This window comes from Dendrobates tinctorius, unplaced genomic scaffold (assembly GCF_039654945.1).
Source record: "Dendrobates tinctorius isolate UK_male_01 unplaced genomic scaffold, ASM3965494v1 ptg000126l, whole genome shotgun sequence".
Classification (NCBI taxonomy): Eukaryota; Metazoa; Chordata; class Amphibia; order Anura; family Dendrobatidae; genus Dendrobates; species Dendrobates tinctorius.
Window position 1 is genome coordinate 26742158 of NW_027361794.1, and position 18447 is coordinate 26760604.

The 18447-nt window shown below is 45.0% G+C and overlaps 1 protein-coding gene across 1 annotated transcript; it reads left to right on the forward strand.

The window, feature by feature from the left end:
• Positions 1–7337: 7337 nt before the first annotated feature.
• Positions 7338–16446, forward strand: LOC141047143 (uncharacterized). Its single transcript, XM_073542102.1, has 2 exons — positions 7338–7350; positions 13636–16446. Exons 1-2 carry the CDS (start codon positions 7338–7340, stop codon positions 15429–15431), a joined length of 1809 nt encoding a protein of 602 aa, XP_073398203.1. The 3' UTR covers positions 15432–16446.
• The last annotated feature ends 2001 nt before the right edge of the window (positions 16447–18447 follow it).

Consider the following 18447-nt stretch of genomic DNA (forward strand, 5'->3'; position numbering starts at 1 on the left):
AGGCAGTGGTCAACTGTGTCGAAAGCAGAGGACAGATCTAGAAGGAGGAGTATAGAGTATTGTCCGTTAGCTTTGGCTGTAAGTAGGTCGTTGGTAATTTTGGTCAGGGCTGGCTGTCTCAGTGGAATGATGGTGGCGGAAGCCAGATTTTAGATTGTCAAAGAGCAAGTTAGATGAGAGGTGGAAGGAAAGTTCAGCGTGGACATGCTGCTCCAGGAGTTTAGAAGTGAATGGGAGCAGCGATATTGGGCGATAGCTGGACGTGGCTGTTGGATCGAGGGTTGGCTTTTTAAGGATAGGCGTGATTGTGGCATGTTTGAAAGCGGAAGGGAAGGTACCAGAAGTTAGTGATAGGTTGAAGAGGTGGGTTAGGGATGGGATAAGTGTGGTGGTGAGGTTGGGGAGGAGGTGAGATGGCAATAGGGTCAAGTGCACAAGTGGTGAGGTGTGATTTGGAGAGAAGATGAGCAAGCTCCCCTTCAGTGATGTTAGATAAGGAGGTTATGGGGTTTGGGCATTGGTCTGGTGTGCAAAAGGGTTGTGGTGGTTGAGCAATAAAGACTTGCCATGTTTGGTCTATCTTGTTTTTGAAGTGTGCGGCAAAGTCCTCGGCAGAGATGAGGGAGGTTGGAGGGGGCAGTGGTGGGCGGAGGAGGGAGTTAAAAGTATTCAACAACTGTTTGGGGTTGTGGGATAAGGAAGATACAAGGGATGTAAAGAAGGCCTGTTTAGCAGACGTGAGGGCAGATTTGAATGCGAGTGTTGCTTGTTTGAGTGCAGTGAAGTCGTCTTGCGAATGCGTTTTCTTCCAGCGCCGTTCAGCAATTCTGGATGCTTGCCAAAGCTTTTTAGTGGTGTTATTGTGCCAGGGTTGTCTATTGATTCGTCGCACTCTGTTATGCATGATAGGGGCGATCGAGTCGATGGCTGATGCAAGAGTGGCATTATAGAAAGTAGTGGCATTGTCAGTGTCATGGAGTAAAGATATGGAGGACAGTGGTAAAATAGAGTCAGAGTGTGTGCGAGTGTCTAGATGTGAGGTTTCTGCGGGGGTGCGCATGCTGCTGGACATGGGTGACAGGAGGAGGACAGGGATGAGAAAGTGCGTAGATGGTGGTCAGATAAAGGGAGAGGGGAGGTGGTGAAGTTAGAAAGAGCAGAGGCGGGTGAACACCAGGTCTAATGTATGTATGTCCGTCTGTGTGGGTGGCTGAGGAGGACCACTGAGTAAGTCCAAAAGATGAAGTAAGGGACAGGAGTTTGGAGGCTGCTGAATGGTGGGTGTCATTGGGGATGTTGAAGTCACCCATGATGATGGTGGAAATGTCAGCAGAGAGAAAGTGAAGGAGCCAGGTGGAGAATTGGTTAATGAAGGCAGTGGTCGGGCCTGGAGGTCGGTATATGACGGCCACTTGGAGGTTGGAGGGAGAGTGGACTTCAAAAGAGGGGACGATAAGGGAGGGTAGAGGTGGGATTGGGTTGAAGGTGCAGTTGGAAAAAGGAGAAGGCCCACTCCTCCCGCATGTCTGTTGCCAGGGCGAGGAGTGTGGGTGAAGTGGAAGCCGCCGTAACACAGCGCAGCAGGGGAGGCTGTGTCAGAGGGTGTCAGCCATTCTTCGGTGAGGTCAAGTAAGGAAAAATTATGAGAGGTAAAGAGGTCGTGAATCACATGGAGTTTATTGCAGACGGAGCGGGCATTCCAGAGTGATCCAGAGAGTGGGAGCAGGGTGGTGGGTGTCAAGGGCACGGATTTGAGGTGGGAAAGATTTCTGGTGTTTGTGTTGATTTGGGAACGATAGAAAGGGGTAATAATTGGAGGTATGGGCTGTTGGGGTCCAGGGTTGGGAGATATGTCGCCAGCAGTGAGGAGAAGCAGAAAGAGGGAGAGCATGTGGGAGAAGGAGGGTGGGTGGCTTGTTTTGTATTTTATTAGGAGAGCTCTGAGATCGAGGAGCAGGTCAGCAGAGGAGGTCAGGTGGGGAGGCAAGAGGGAAGAAGAGATTATTATTTGGTTAGCGGGTGCTGGGGTTTGCGGATAGCGAAAGAGAGTGAGGAGTAGTGGAGCCAAAACTGTTTGTGCGTATGTCAGCATGGTGAGAGTAATTTAGAAGGCAAAAGAAATTTAGAACATGTAAACGCAGCGGTTAGTCGTACCTTCTGGTCACTTCAGGCTCATTTCAGATGTTATCCTTAGAAGACATCCTTGGAATAACAGACCGAGGTCAGGCTGACCTCTTAAGCCCCCGTCACACACAGCGAGATCGCTAGCGAGGTCGCTGCTGTGTCACAAGTTTTGTGACGCAACAGCGATCTCATCAGCGATCTCGCTGTGTGTGACGTATCAGCGACCGCCCTCCCGCCGGGTATCGCTGATCGTGCTCGAATGCCCTGGACATTTTTTTTGATCGTTGGTCTCCCGCTGGCCAGCACGCATCACTGCGTGTGGCAGCGGGAGACGATCGATCAGCGAGCTGGAGCTGGTATCCAAGGTAAACCGCTGGTAACAAGCGCGCGTGTCGCTTAGTTACCCGCTGTGTACCTTGGATACCAGCTCCCAGCGCCAGCACGCTGGTTTCCATGGTACACAGCGGGTAACTAAGCGACGCGCATGCTTGTTACCCCCGTGTCGCTGGTCCTGATAGCTGATGAGATCTGCCTGTTTGGCAGCTCACCAGCGATCATATAGCAACACACCAGCGATCCTGACAAGGTCATATCGTTGTCGGGATCGCTGGTGCGTCGCTATGTGTGACGGGAGCTTTAGTCTGAATTTATACTAACTTAACAGCACCTGAAAGGGCCCAGGTGTGATCAGAAAGTGAGGAGCAGTAGGGGGACTGGATGCAGACACAGGAGATGATTAATTAGAAGTCACAAGAGGAAATGCAAAGGGAGATAGTATTGCAGCCATAACACATACCAGTGATAGCAGACAGATACAGGGGTGATTGGGGTTCAGGAAAGATGGGTGATGATGGTTTTGCAGCCAGAACACATACCTGTGGATGAAGCAGATCGATTGTCAGAGTGATAGTAATAGTGAAGCATAGTAATAATAATAATGAAGCATCTATAGCAGGGAGTCATTTTCAGGCATATTTCAGATGTTATCCTTAGAACGACATCCTTGGAATGACAGACCGACATTATACAGTAACACTATGAAGAGATCGGGGGATGACGGTATCATTGTATGTGTCAGGTTCCTATAAGGTGTCAGGATGTCGCTGTCTATTTCTCCATGGAGGAGTGGGAGTATTTAGAAGGACACAGAGATCTGTACAAGAACGTCATAATGGAGGTTCCCCAGCCCCTCACATCTCCAGGTAATAGACAGGACTAAATACACACGGCCTATAATTATCTGTATGTAGAGAATTAATTCAGTCCCTGTATGTGTTTCCTCCAGATCTATCCAGTAAGAGGACAACACCAGAGAGATGTCCCCGTCCTCTTCTTCCACAGGACTGTAACCAAGAAGATCCCAATGTTCCTCAGGATCATCAGGTAGATGTAGAGAAGGTGTCAGGAGATCTCCCCTATGATGTGTAGACGGCTGTGAAGGTCTTGTGCTCAGTCTTGTTTTATCCCCCAGTATTATATGTTTTATACTTGTGTAATGAGAACGGTGGAGATGGCAGGATTACAGCTGACACCAGTGACCGGAGGTAAACTTTTTACCTCCGATCACAACTGAGCAGTCATGCTGTGTTCTGACAGCGTGGGAACCGCGGCTCTGTGACCGGCAGGGATGATTTTACCGCCTATCAGAAGGGCTACACCGGTGTTTACCACACTGCCACACAGCTTGGGAAACACCGGCTTTTGTGTTGTGCATGTTTGGCTATATTCTGCGATTAAATCAGCAAATATTGCAAATTCAGAGATCGTGAATCGAACATTGAAATATTCGCTCATCTCTCGCCATAATACTGTGTGAGGTGCTGTGGGGCCGTCATACTGTGTGGGAGACCTCATACTGAGCTACATGGCCACACAGGAGAACAATTTCCTTGTGATGAGTCAGAAAGTGAGAAATCCAGGCCTTTGGTCTATCTGATTGCCGTCCTCCTGAATTGATATGGTGTTGTGTGCCAGGAGGGAGACATCGGATAGTACGTTCTGAAGGAAAGCAAAGATATAATGGCAGTAAGAATTCGGATTCCAGGCAGGGAGCATAGCGGAGACACAGAGCAGGAAGAGGTCATTAGCTCAGGTTTGCTGCACTATTGTGGCTTATAGTAAAGGTTATGTACTGCCGCATGGAACCGGAAAGTTCCTGACTGCATAATGCAGAAGAAGCATTCGTAAAGTGTTGCACCTGCCATCTGATGTGTATACTTCTCATCAAGTTCTTGTTAAGTGAAGGAAAGTCTATTTTTGAACTTTGGTCTCCCTCATTCATCTCCATACCATCTGGTCTGGGCCTACTACGACAGCATGCAATCTGCAGAGTCGGGATATATGACTCTGCCAAATATATATTTAACGGGTGGTGTAGAAAATTGCTTTGGAAAGGCTTCTGGGATCGACTTTGAGATTGCCCCTTGCAGACCTGGGGGGCTGGACCCTCATCTGACCTTGTTATCCATGGGCACACCGCTGGTGAAGGTTCCGTCTCTTCCTGCTGCACGCGCCATCTTCTTACTCTGTGGTGACGTCACCGCTACCCGGTGTTCGGGCGGTGTGGAGATTTCCTTCTGAACAGCATCTGCGTCCTGCCTTAGTGTTGCCCCTTGCTGACCGGGGGGTTTTCGCCCTCCTCTGCTCAAGTTAAGGCAGGGCACATCGCTGAAGTTTCTGTGGAGGACTGCTGCGGGTGCCATCTTCCTCCACCTTCAGTAATGTCCCCAGGCGCGACCAAACAGCGACGCGGGATTTCCGTTACAGACAGACAGAATTAGACGATTATATATAGCTGACCCGTGGAAGCGCTGTTAGGCCGTCGTCAGAGTTTGCTCACTCCTTTCTTCAGCCCCCTGGCCATGAAGTTTTACACTTTTGCTACAAATAAACTACGGACTTTCAATATGGATCAGTGAGTGCTGCAGTCCTTACTTTCTTTGGTGAAATTATATATATAGATATGTGAATGTATATATATATTTGGCAGAGTCATATCTTCCGACTCTGCAGATTGCTGCTGTCATTGTATTATTACACAGGATTCTTATGATGTTACATCGGCTCATCTTCTTCTCATTCAGGTCTCTACAATATCGGATCCTCTCAGTGAAGATCTTCTACAAAAGAGAATTTTCCTGATTTACCCATCAAGGATGGATATGGACAGAGACAAGATGGCGGAGAGGATGTTACACCTCACCCTAGAGATCCTCTTCCGTCTCACTGGAGAGGTGAGAGATTCTGATGACGTCACATTACATCATTCTTATCTATGGGAATAACAGATGGACAGAACTGGAGAGGTGAGGACTCTGGAAATGTCTGTAGTGAGATTTATTAATGTGTCTCTCCATAACCAGGATTACACAGTGGTGAAGAAGACCTCTAGTGATCGCTGTCAGGACCCTGTGTCTGAGGGATGGGGAAGACCCCTGAGCCCAATCACGGGACCTCCACCTCACCCCCTGATCCATGAGGACGTCAATGACCAGAAGATCCTAGAACTCATTTACAAGATGATGGAGCTGCTGACTGGAGAGGTGACACTGCTGGGAATGCTGGGACATTATACGTTAACAGTATTGTCAGAGTGATAGTAATAGTGAAGCATAGTAATAATAATAATGAAGTATCTATAGCAGGGAGTCATTTTCAGGCATATTTCAGATGTTATCCTTAGAATGACATCCTTGGAATGACAGACCGACATTATACAGTAACACTATGAAGGGATCGGGGGATGACGGTATCATTGTATGTGTCAGGTTCCTATAAGGTGTCAGGATGTCGCTGTCTATTTCTCCATGGAGGAGTGGGAGTATTTAGAAGGACACAGAGATCTGTACAAGGACGTCATAATGGAGGTTCCCCAGTCCCTCACATCACCAGGTAATAGACAGGACTAAATACACACGGCCTATAATTATCTGTATGTAGAGAATGAATTCAGTCCCTGTATGTGTTTCCTCCAGATCTATCCAGTAAGAGGACAACACCAGAGAGATGTCCCCGTCCTCTTCTTCCACAGGACTGTAACCAAGAAGATCCCAGTGCTCCTCAGGATCATCAGGTAGATGGAGAGAAGGTGTCAGGAGATCTCCCCTATGATGTGTAGACGGCTGTGAAGGTCTTGTGCTCAGTCTTGTTTTATCCACCAGTATTATATGTTTTATACTTGTGTGATGAGAACGATGGAGATGGCAGGATTAGAGCTGATCATAGATGGGACTTCTCCATCTGTCGGTGACTTTTACAATATTTGTTTCAGGGTGAAGATCTGACCCATATTAATACTACAGAGACATATGTGAGAGATGATGAGTGGTGTAAAGAGGAGATTCCCACATATGACTACCCAGGTGAGTAGTAACCACTGAATGCAGAGAAGTCACAGATTATTCTCAGTCACCGGCTGTGGCTGCTTTATCGGTGGTGTAGTCCAGCCGTATTACCATGTTACCATTTTGACTCTAGACCACAGCATTCTCCTCCACCCAAAACAGTTCAAATGACTTTGGGCATTGAAAGCCCTTTTCTATAGAACTTACCACCTGGAGGATCCTCCTACCCCCTGGGATTAGTGTGATGGTGATCCCTTAAAGCGATATCTATATGATTACTTGTACCTGACCCAATATAGGCCGAGTGCGCGCTTAAAGAGTCACACCGAATACAGAGTTAGGCCGGAATCAAACTACCGTGTGATACAAGAAACGCATGAGTCTCTCGCATCAACATCCGGCGCTGCCGCCGGTACTCAGGACTGGAGCTGCGGCTGCATAGAAATACATGGCTGTTGATGCAACAGACTCGTGCGAGTTTCTCGCATCACACACAGTAGTGTGATCCCGGCCTTACATGTCTTCTCTTTTCTCAGTAAAGGCTTGCACACAACTGAAGTTTATTCTCAAGACAAAGAGACAGGAATTAGCCATTCTCTCCTTCACATTAGGAGACGCTGACCGTTACCTGCCCAGATCTGTAACTATAAAGCCAAATGACAGCGTACGTAGAATGTGCTGACAAGATAGAAAATCACTTGAAGAAAAATCTTATGCTGGGCCTGTAAGAGAAAGCGGAGGGTAATGATGCTGTTGGCTTCCTAGATCCCTGAGATCTTATCGGATGAATCTTCTCTCCCTTCTGTGCTGCGGAATGTCTCATGGTCCCTACAAGACCAGGTCCAGTCTTTCTGGCCAATCTTTCCTTTTATGATTAACAACAGTAAGGCTGCGTTCACACATCGCGTTTTTTTCGCGGTGGTTTTTACCGTGCGATTTTGCCACGAAAAAACAGCATCCCATGCAATCCTATAGGATTCTGCAATGCTGTGCTAATGCTACGGGTTTTCCCGCGGCGGAATCGCTTCGCGGTAAAATCCGCAGCATGCTCATTAATTTGCGGAATCGCGGCGATTCCTCCCACATAGGAATGCATTGTTCTGCTTACTTTCCGCATGTGGCTGTGCCCACCATGCGAAAAGTAAGCAGAACATTTGCAGATGTTACCCACGGTCCGGAGGAGAGGAGACTGTCCTCCAGGCTCTGGGTACCATATCCTTGTAAAAAATAGAATTAAAATGAAAAAATCGTCGGGTTATATTCACCTTCCGGCGTCCCGCGCAGCGACCCCAGGACTCAGCGATACACGCGGCAGCTCCCGTTCCCAGTAATGCATTGCGATGCCTTTGCTGACGTCACGTGTCGCGATCATGTAGCGATCTCACGAGACCGCGACCTCAAAGGTCATTGCCGCAATGCATCACTGGGAACGGGACCTGCCGGAGGATCGCGGAGGCCTGGGGATGCTGCGCGGGACGCCGGAAGGTGAACATGGCCTGATTTTTTATTAATTTTTTTACTTACTATTTTTAACATTAGATCTTTTACTATTGATGCCGCATAGGCAGCCTCAATAGTAAAACGTTGGTCACACTCGTCAAACACTATGTTAGACAAGTGTGACCAACCTGTCAATCAGTTCTCCAAGCGATGCTACAGATCGCTTGGAAAATGCTAGCATTCTGCAAGCTAATTACGCTTGCAAAACGCTAGTTTTTCCGCCGGAAAATTGCGGGAATTTAAATTTCCCACGGAATGGAATTCCGGAATTCTCGCGGTAACTTCCACGGGAGTTCCGCAACGTGTGAACATAACCTCACTGCACATTTAGGCTAAGTGTGAATTTCTGTAGAATAACAGCAGAGTTTCCCTTTATCCTGACTTTTCAATTTGTATTAAAACCAACTAACTTCAAGGAGGATTGTGATAATCTCCAGGACAAACATTCCACCTGTGCCATGATAGATCTCTAAGCTGTGCGTGGCTGATGGCTGTAATATACATTTATTCCCGCCTGCAGGAGATGTGTTGGCTCCAGCCCTGGTGTCATGGATTCACTCCACGTCATACATTACATTGTTTTCCATCCTAAGGAATTCAGATTACTGCACAATCTCTCCTGAAATGGGGAGCAATATTATTTTCTCTAATCTTCTGCTCAGGATCCATAGTAGCTCCAATGATCCACCATAAATGAGGGCAACTCTGGTTTACTGTTGTGTAATCTGTATTTGTAGTTTTCAGTTAATGAGATTCTCGTGCTCTGGGGCGGGGCTGTGGGTGGGGTTGTGGGCGGGGCTTTATGTTATACTCTGATTACATATTCATCTGTATTGGCTTATGACAGGTCGCTGACCCCTCACTGACCTGCCCCCATTATTACATAATGCATATAATAGCATTGATGTTATTGTTGACTAGAGGTGTGCCCGATGTTATCGCATCGAGAGGGAAGTGTGTGTGTGTGTACATGTGGGTGTGTGTGTACATATGGGTGTGTGTGTCCCGCAGCTGCCTGGGCACCCACCTCCGTGCAGTCACAGCCAGCAGAAAAGAGGGTGGTTTGTGGCCTGTGCTGGAGTTGTGTGTGTGAGTACATGTGTGTGTATATGTGTGTATGTGAGTACGTGTGTGTGTATGTACATGGTGGGCAGGCAGCGGCGGGGGGTTCTAGCAGCGGCCAGCTGGCAAGAAAGACAGTGGCTTGCGGCCTGTGCAGGAGATGGGGTGCGGCGTCACCAGAGGGCGCCCGCACCCCATCTCCAGCACAGGCCGCAAGCTGCGGTCTTTCCTGCCGGCTGTGACAGAGGTGGGTGTGCAGGCAGCGGCGGGTCCGGTGGTGGCGGGAGGGTCCCGGCGGTATCCCACTGGTGGTACTGTGGAAGGGCCTGGTATCACCAGCAGGTGCCATATTGGAATACCCATCACTTTGGTATTCCAATATGGCGGTTGGCGTACTTCCGGTGCGGCGCGGTGGATTGTGGGATTTGAGGACATCCAGACGGAAGTGGATGACAGACAATTTAAGGTAAATATATATATATATATATAGATAATGCCTATAATACTGTGGCTATTGTGAGGCTTAGAAAAAAAATTACATCCAGTAAAATGTCACCAGCGGCGCCTGTCCAGTAGCCTCTATCTCTTACTTATAGAAGCTACTGTGCAGGCGCCGCCATCGCCGGTGACATTTCGCTGGATGTAATTTTTTTTCTTAGCCTCACAATAGCCACAATATTATAGGCATTATCACCAATAATATCAATGCTATTATATGCATTATGTAATAATGGGGGCAGGTCAGTGAGGGGTCAGCGACCTGTCATAGGCCAATACAGATGAATATGTAATCAGAGCACCACATAAAGCCCCGCCCACAGCCCCGCCCCAGAGCACCGCCCCAGAGCACGAGAATCTCATTAACTGAAAACTACAAATACAGATTACACAACAACCACAAGACGCATTTCATCACCAGGTATCATTGTAATCAGTATAACGGCGCCGACCTGACAGTGTCTGTAGGTTACTGAGCACAATCCGGCTGACAGGTTCCCTTTAAGACGTCTCCGCTCTGCACTATTATACACAGTTCTCTATAAATGTGTAATATTTCTCCATGAAACTCATCTGACAGAAAATATTGGCCCTTCCGATAGTTTAGATTATGAAGTCTCCGAACCCCATTCTCTAATTACCCCAGAGAGGTTTCACCACTAGCTGCTCATTTATTACTGATGGAGACTGTGGAGTTTGATCATTTCAGTAGATGTTATTGTCTATAGTCACAGTGTTTGATTACAGTAGTGCCCAAAATCCTCTGATTTAACCTCTTCCTGCAGCCAGATTTGTGTTCTTTATCAGGCCCCATTATTAATATCTGACGTGTGTCACTTTATGTGGTGATAAATTATTCACAGAGGATAATAGAAAACAAATGGATCTTACAAATTATTTTCCAGCTTCGCACTATACCCTACATACGGTTGTACACTACTGTCTGGGCACATGGCAGTGTTCAGAAGGGAAGGAGCGCCATTTAGCTATTTGAATGCAGATCTAGCTGGAATAGTTTGCAGACACAATGTATTGGGAGCATTGTTCGTGGTCACCTGGCAGCTCAAAAGATGTCCCCCATGAACATGCTTGGCTCTATCTCCTCTGCTTTCCATATCCCAAGGATTGCCTTGCTCATCGCCCTTTAACACCCTCACATGGAATCTGGACTTACACAGGGACCCCTTGGCTTGGACCATGGTGTTACCTGCTATTCTGTGGTGTTAGATGGCTATTCTGTGGTGTTAGATGTCCACCATGAACCTGCTTGGCACTTTCTTCTCTACTTTCCATATCCCAAGGATTGCCTTGCTCATCGCCCTTTAAGGCTGTTACATGAATCTGGACTTACACTGGGACCCCTAGGCTTGTACCATGTTGTTACCTGCTATTCTGTGGTGTTAGATGGCAAGCAGAATAGTCAGGTAGCTGGGTCAGAACCAGAAGGACAGAATCAGAAGACACAAGAGTAGTCAGTAAACGGGCCACGGTCACAGCAGGAGACAAACACACAAGCCGGAAGCTGAGCACAGAGGACTGAACCAGAGGAGAACAGCGCTGTATCTGGCAGATTCCGGCCATGTGCTTTGCGCTTTAGTAGGGTGTGGTACTTTCCAATTGGCTGAAGAAGGGAGCAGATTACTCCAGCTGGACAGCAGGAACAGATCCCAGATGAGATTGGACACACCATATGCAGAAGCCCTAATATAACTAAATGACAGAAAACCAGAATAGTAGAAATCCCCATAAAGTGATTCCATGTTATTAATTAATTCACTGAAGGTTATAATCTATACACATGTGGTCAAAATTGTTGTTACCCCTCATTTAATGACAGAAAAACCCACAATGGTCACAGAAATAACTTAAATCTGACAAAAGTAATAATAAATAAAAAATCTATGAAAATGAACAAATGAAAGTCAGACATTGCTTTTCTTTTCCAACAGTTTATTGGGTTTTTAAATTTAAAGTGTAGGGAGGGACGGAGAAGGAAGGGCAGGGAGGGGGGGAAGGAACGAGGAAAGAGGGAAGGAAAGGGGAAGGAGAACTCAAAACAGATCATACATAGACATTGCTTTTCAGCCATGCTTCTACAGAATGTGTAAATCGCAGTGTGTCCACTAATTTGCATCACAGGTGTCTACAATCCTGGAATCCGTGAGTGGCCTGTATAGAGGCTACAGATACTCCCTGTGCTGTGTGGTGACATGGTGCGTATCACACTCAACATGGACCAGAGGAAGCGAAGGAAAGAGTTGTCTCAGAAGATTAGAAAGAAAATTATACACAAACATGTTACAGGTAAAAGTTATAAGACCATCTCCAAGCAGCTTCATGTTCCTGTGACTAAAGTTGCACATATTATTCAGAAATTTAATATCCATTGGACTGTAGCCACCCTCCATGGACATGACCATATGAGGAAAATTGATGACAAACCAAAGAGACAGATAATACGAATGGTAACAGAGCCCAGAAAAATTTCTAAACAGATTAAAGGTGAACTTCAAGCTGAAGGAACATCAGTGTCAGATCCCACCATCTGTCGTATGAGCCAAAGTCGTCTTCATGGGAGATGACCAAGGAGGACACCATTGTTGAAAAAAAAATCATAAAAAAACAGACTGGAATTTGCCAAACTACATGTTGACAAGCTACAAATCTTCTGGGAGAATTTCCTATAGACAGATGAGATAAAAATGGAACTTTCTGGCAAGGCACATCAGCTCTATGTTCTCAGATGGAAAAATGAAGCATATCACAAAAAGAACACTGTCCCTGCTGTGAAACATGGAGGAGGCTCTGTTACGTTCTGGGGCTGCTTTGCTCTATCTGGCACAGGGTGTCTAGAATCTGTGCAGGGTACAATGAAATCTCAAGACTATCAAGGGATTCTAGAGAGAAATGTGCTGCCCAATGTCAGAAAGCTTGATCTCAGTCGCAGATCATGGATCTTGCAGCAGGATAATGACACACAATACAGGGCTAAAAACACGCAAGAATGGCTAAGAGGAAAATATTGGACTATTCTGAAGTGGCCATTTATGAGCCCTGACCTAAATCCTAATGAGCATCTTTGAAAAGAGCTGAAACATGCCGTCTGTAAAAGGCAACCTACAAACACGAGACAACTGGGGCAGTTGCTCTTGAAGAGTGGGCCAAAATACATGTCGAGAGGAGCAGAAGTCTCATTGACAGTTACAGAAATCGTTTGATTGCCATGATTGCCTCAAAAGGTTGTGCAACAAAATATTTTAGTTAAGGGTGCCATCATTTCTGTCCAGGCCTATTTCATGAGTTTTACTTTTTTAAATTCTGTGGAAGCATGGCTGAAAAGCAATGTCAGACTTTCATTTGTTAATTTTCATAGATTTTTGATTTATTATTACTTTTGTAGGATTCAAGTTATTTCTGTGACCATTGTGGGTTTATCTGTCAGTAAACGAGGGGTACCAACAATTTTGACCACATGTCTAGGAGGAGTGAATATTTTGACTCCACAGCAACTTTCTGGAAATTAACACGTAGTGGATGTTGGAGAGTGAAAATTACACATTTGCCATTTTATTACCCAACACATAGTGCCCAGATTGTGCTCCAGGAGACACACACCACAAATTAAGTGGGTTCCTCTCACTATAATATTGCTAAATACAGGGATCCTAAATGTTGTTTGCGCACACTGCAAGACTCCGAAGTGAGAGCGGATTTTGCTGGATTGGTTTATGGAAACCTTGTTGCTTTTCAACAGCCTTTGAGCCACTAATAGTGCGGGAACCTCTGTTTTTCCATTGACAGATGATGGACCTGAGTGGGGACTTGTTTTTTTGTGAGATGAGAATTGGTATTATTTTCACCTACATAACATTGATTGGTTTCTTTATATTTGATATTTGGGAGGCAGAATGAACCAACAGTTGAACACCGCACACTACTGGCTCATCCAACAAGGTTTTCTATTAGACTGTGAATTGTCATTGTCTTGGCAAATAATTAAAGTTCTTTACATAAACTGTCCATAAAAATGGCAAGCTAAGTAGAAATGTTCAAAAATATAAAACTCAAGGATATTTCATAAATAAATAATTGTTTTTTATCTTAGCAGATGACTGTACCAGGAGATCAGAGGGACAGCTGACATCTTCAATTTTTAAATCTGATAATCTTGAGATCCTACAAGATACAACTGAAGTGAATGCCATTACTCCTGATATATCATCATCTATTCACAGCAAAGATCTGTCATCTGATCCTATGAAACAGGTCCCATCTTCTGATTCATTACTGACTACTATGGAAAATCAAAGTCACAAAAGAGGCATTAAAAAACAAACTGTTCCTAAAGCAAAGAAGTCATTCTCATGTTCAGAATGTGGGAAATGTTTTACATGGAAATCGCATTTTGTTACTCACCAGAGAACTCACACAGGGGAGAAGCCTTTTTCCTGTTCAGAATGTGGGAAATGTTTTAACCAGAAATCAAATTTGGTTAATCACCATAGAACTCACACAGGGCAGAAGCCTTTTTCCTGTTCAGAATGTGGGAAATGTTTTAACCAGAAATCAGATTTGGTTAATCACCATAGAACTCACACAGGGGAGAAGCGTTTTTCCTGTTCAGAATGTGGGAAATGTTTTAACCAGAAATCAGATTTGGTTAATCACCATAAAACTCACACAGGGGAGAAGCCTTTTTGCTGTTCAGAATGTGGGAAATGTTTTGCACATAAATCACATTTTGTTAGACACCAGAGAATTCACACAGGGGAGAAGCCTTTTTCCTGTTCAGAATGTGGGAAATGTTTTAACAGGAAATCACAATTGGTTTATCACCATAGAACTCACACAGGGGAGAAGCCTTTTTCCTGTTCAGAATGTGGGAAATGTTTTAACCTGAAATCTGTTTTGGTTAATCACCATAAAACTCACACAGGGGAGAAGCCTTTTTGCTGTTCAGAATGTGGGAAATGTTTTGCACATAAATCACATTTTGTTAGACACCAGAAAATTCACACAGGGGAGAAGCCTTTTTCATGTTCAGAATGTGGGAAATGTTTTAACCAGAAATCAGATTTGGATAGTCACCATAGAACTCACACAGGGGTGAAGCGTTTTTCCTGTTCAGAATGTGGGAAATGTTTTAACCAGAAATCAGATTTGGTTAATCACCATAGAACTCACACAGGGGAGAAGCCTTTTTCCTGTTCAGAATGTGGGAAATGTTTTATACAGAAATCAAATTTTGTTACTCACCAGAGAACTCACACAGGAGAGAAGCCTTTTTGCTGTTCAGAATGTGGGAAATGTTATGCACATAAATCACACTTTGTTAAACACCAGAGAACTCACACAGGGGAGAAGCCTTTTTCATGTTCAGAATGTGGGAAATGTTTTAACCAGAAATCAGATTTGGTTAATCACCATAGAACTCACATAGGGGGGAAGCGTTTTTCCTGTTCAGAATGTGGGAAATATTTTGCACGTAAATCACTGCTTGTTACTCACCATAGAACTCACACAGGGGAGAAGCCTTTTTCCTGTTCAGAATGTGGGAAATGTTTTAACTGGAAATCACAATTGGTTTACCACCATAGCACTCACACAGGGGAGAAGCCTTTTTCCTGTTCAGAATGTGGGAAATGTTTTATCCAGAAATCAGATTTGGTTAATCACCATAAAACTCACACAGGGGAGAAGCCTTTTTGCTGTTCAGAATGTGGGAAATGTTTTGCACATAAATCATATTTTGTTAGACACCAGAAAATTCACACAGGGGAGAAGCCTTTTTCATGTTCAGAATGTGGGAAATGCTTTTGCACTAAATCAGAGTGTGTTAGGCACCAGAGAACTCACCCAAGGGGAGAAACCTTTTTCATGTTCAGAACGTGTAACAATTTTTAACCAGAAAGGGAGTCTTGTTCCACACCAAATAACACACAGGGGAGAAGCCTTTTTCCTGTTCATAATCTGGGAAATATTTTAACCGGAAAGCATTTCTTGTTAGACATCAGAGAAGTCACACGGGGAGAAGCCTTTTTTATTTTCTTAATGTGGGAAATATTTTACTTGGAAATCAGCTGTTAATAAACATCAGAAACGTCACATAGGGGAGAAGACTTTTTTATGTTCATAATGTTGGAATAGTTTTAACCAAACTTGAATTTTTTTAAATGGGCTGTCTCTTGTCATTCCTCATGTTTGCTGACAAAGGGATAAAACAAAATTTTATTAATTCCAAATGTAAAACTATACCCATAATTCACCCCCTGAATATTAGTCAGTAGGTGACTAAGAGAAAAAAAACATATACCCCACATTTCAGTATATAGGGTGAGGTGATGTATACACACTCACTCTCCAAGCCTCTTATTTCTACGTGTTTCATTGTGATCACCAAAGGCGTCATCAGGTGACTATTTAATATTGATCTATATTCAAGCGAGACTGGACAAAAAAAAATTAAAATCGTGTATCATGTTTTCCGAAACAGAAAACTAGCCACATATTGGCAGATCCCAGACTTCAAACTATATACTTCATAGTTTTTACATCACGAGGGACACGGATCTATCATTCTACAGCAAACAACCTAGGGGTCTTCAGCCTCGGTTGGAAGAATACAGATCTGCTCCATTGACTATCGTTGAACCATGGATACGTTTGGAGAAGCCAGGTTGTGATCCTCGGATCAACTGGCCTTGTACCTTGTATGGACTGAATGGATTGTCATCTTCCTACACTTGTCGTTACCTCCTCTCTGTGCGTGCCACAGGTGGGGTAGCGACCCTGGGAGTGAATCAGCGGAAGAGTGAGACTCTGTAATGTGCACTCTGTTGGGTATGTTGCTGGGACTGTTCTTTGTGTTATCTGCCTGTTGTGTGGTTCAGTAAAGCATTGCCACACTGTTTTACCCTCACTGTGTGTTGTCTGAGTAGCGTGATGCCCATGTTAAAGGGAGAGCCGGTGCTCGGTGGGACGATCCCTGATTCATGTGGTTTCAGCCAGCGGACCGCAGCACCCGCTGACCACCCCATGTCTTCACAGGCATGCTACAATAGTCTCAATGTGAGGCTAGAAGCTGCTATAACCCGATCGGCTCTGCTACATACAGGCAATGATCAGATCACCTGTATGTAGCAGAGTTGCTCACTTGCTATGAGCGCCAACCACTGGGCAGCGCTCATAGGATCCGGCAGTGACAACCATAGAGGTCGGCTGGAGATTTCTGGTTGTCATGCCAACTCATCGGTGACCCGCGCTCATGTGACAGGGTCACCGATGTGCGGGATTTCTGGCCCATCATGTGCGAGAAAAGATGTGGGCTCAGCGCCGGTGCCCACATCAAAAGGACGGAGTCCGACATCAGTGTACATTTACACCCGATGTCACAAAGGGGTTAAAGGGGATTGTTTTTACAGACAGAAGTGGTAATCAATCATGTATACATACAAATAACTACAAAAATACACAGCTTCTAATGTTAAATAGTATAGAGTTAAGACAAAAAAATATAATTTGTGTAGATATAAAAATTCCGGCAAATGTCCAAAACCACAGCAAAGAGGCAGAGATGCTGACCTGCCCAGACCCCCAAACAAATGCACTGTCAGGGTGAGTGGGCCCATATAGTTTTTTTTAAATCAGATAAATTTTTATTTAACCAAATTTAAGGTACAAAACAAAAGAACAAAAATCGCAATGAGAACAGCATTAACAATGGACATTAGTTTCAGAAATTCCTTTCCCCTCCCCCCATTACATACAAGAGCAGCAAATAATGCATGGTGTAACCTAAGTTCAGGGTCATCTTCTCTCCACCCAAGGTGTCCACAGTGTCTCAGATGTTCTTTTGCCTTTTCTCTTAATGTAAATGTTTTTTTCCGTATTCACAATATAGTCAGATTGTCTGAAAAATTCCCTCAGTGTCGGCGGATCTTCATTTATCCAGTGTCTGGCGATCAGTTTTTGCGCAATATATAATAATCTAGCTATAGCCACCTTATATTTATTATGTACCTGGACCTCCTCCACATATCCCAGTATACACACCACAGGATCCCTCTCAATCCTACAACCATACGCGCCTCCTATGGCATTAAGCACCGCCGTCCAATATGGGTTCAGATTTGGACACTGCCATAACATATAGAGAACTCCAGCCCCCTCCATTCGGCACCGAGGACACTCAGAAGTCTGTCTCAGACCCGCTCTATACAGCCGTCCAGGAGTCCTATGTACTCTATGGAGTACATATATCTGCGAGAGTCTGCCCGGTTCACTCAGCGATAGTTGGGGTATATATTCCATAATCACTTCCCATTTATCTTCCTCTATCCTACCCAACTCCTCCCATTTCCCCTGTGCTCTAATAGGATAATTATTTAAAAAAGTATGCATTAGATCCTTATAAATGCCCGACACTACCCCTTTTGTTCCCCCCTCTGCACAGACATAATCAATATATCCTTGTGAATCTCCATATTCATCGTCCTACTCTGCGTACCATAAGCATGCCTACACTGCCCATATTGAAATCTGCAGACCTCCCGTAGCCCATAATCTTCCTGGAACTTTCCAAACGGCAAGAGTCTCTGCACGTCCTGCACCTGAACCATGTACTGTATTCCCAGTCTCATGCAATTTTTAAATTCTCCCATTTTAACAAATTCTGGTAGAGTCTCATTTTGCCATATCGGGGAAAAATTTGTCAAGTGTTCCAAACCCCTCATCTTTTTAATTGCTTCCCAGACTTTATGTATCAGCGCTAAAGTAGGATACATCAAACCCAACTTCCTAAACCTTCCTGCCTCCAACCCCTGAACCAAGGGATCCCTCCTCATCACCTGGACCAAGACCCTTTGTATTGAACCAACCCCAGACACATCCCTCCACCCCCTCATCTGTTGGCCCTGAGCAG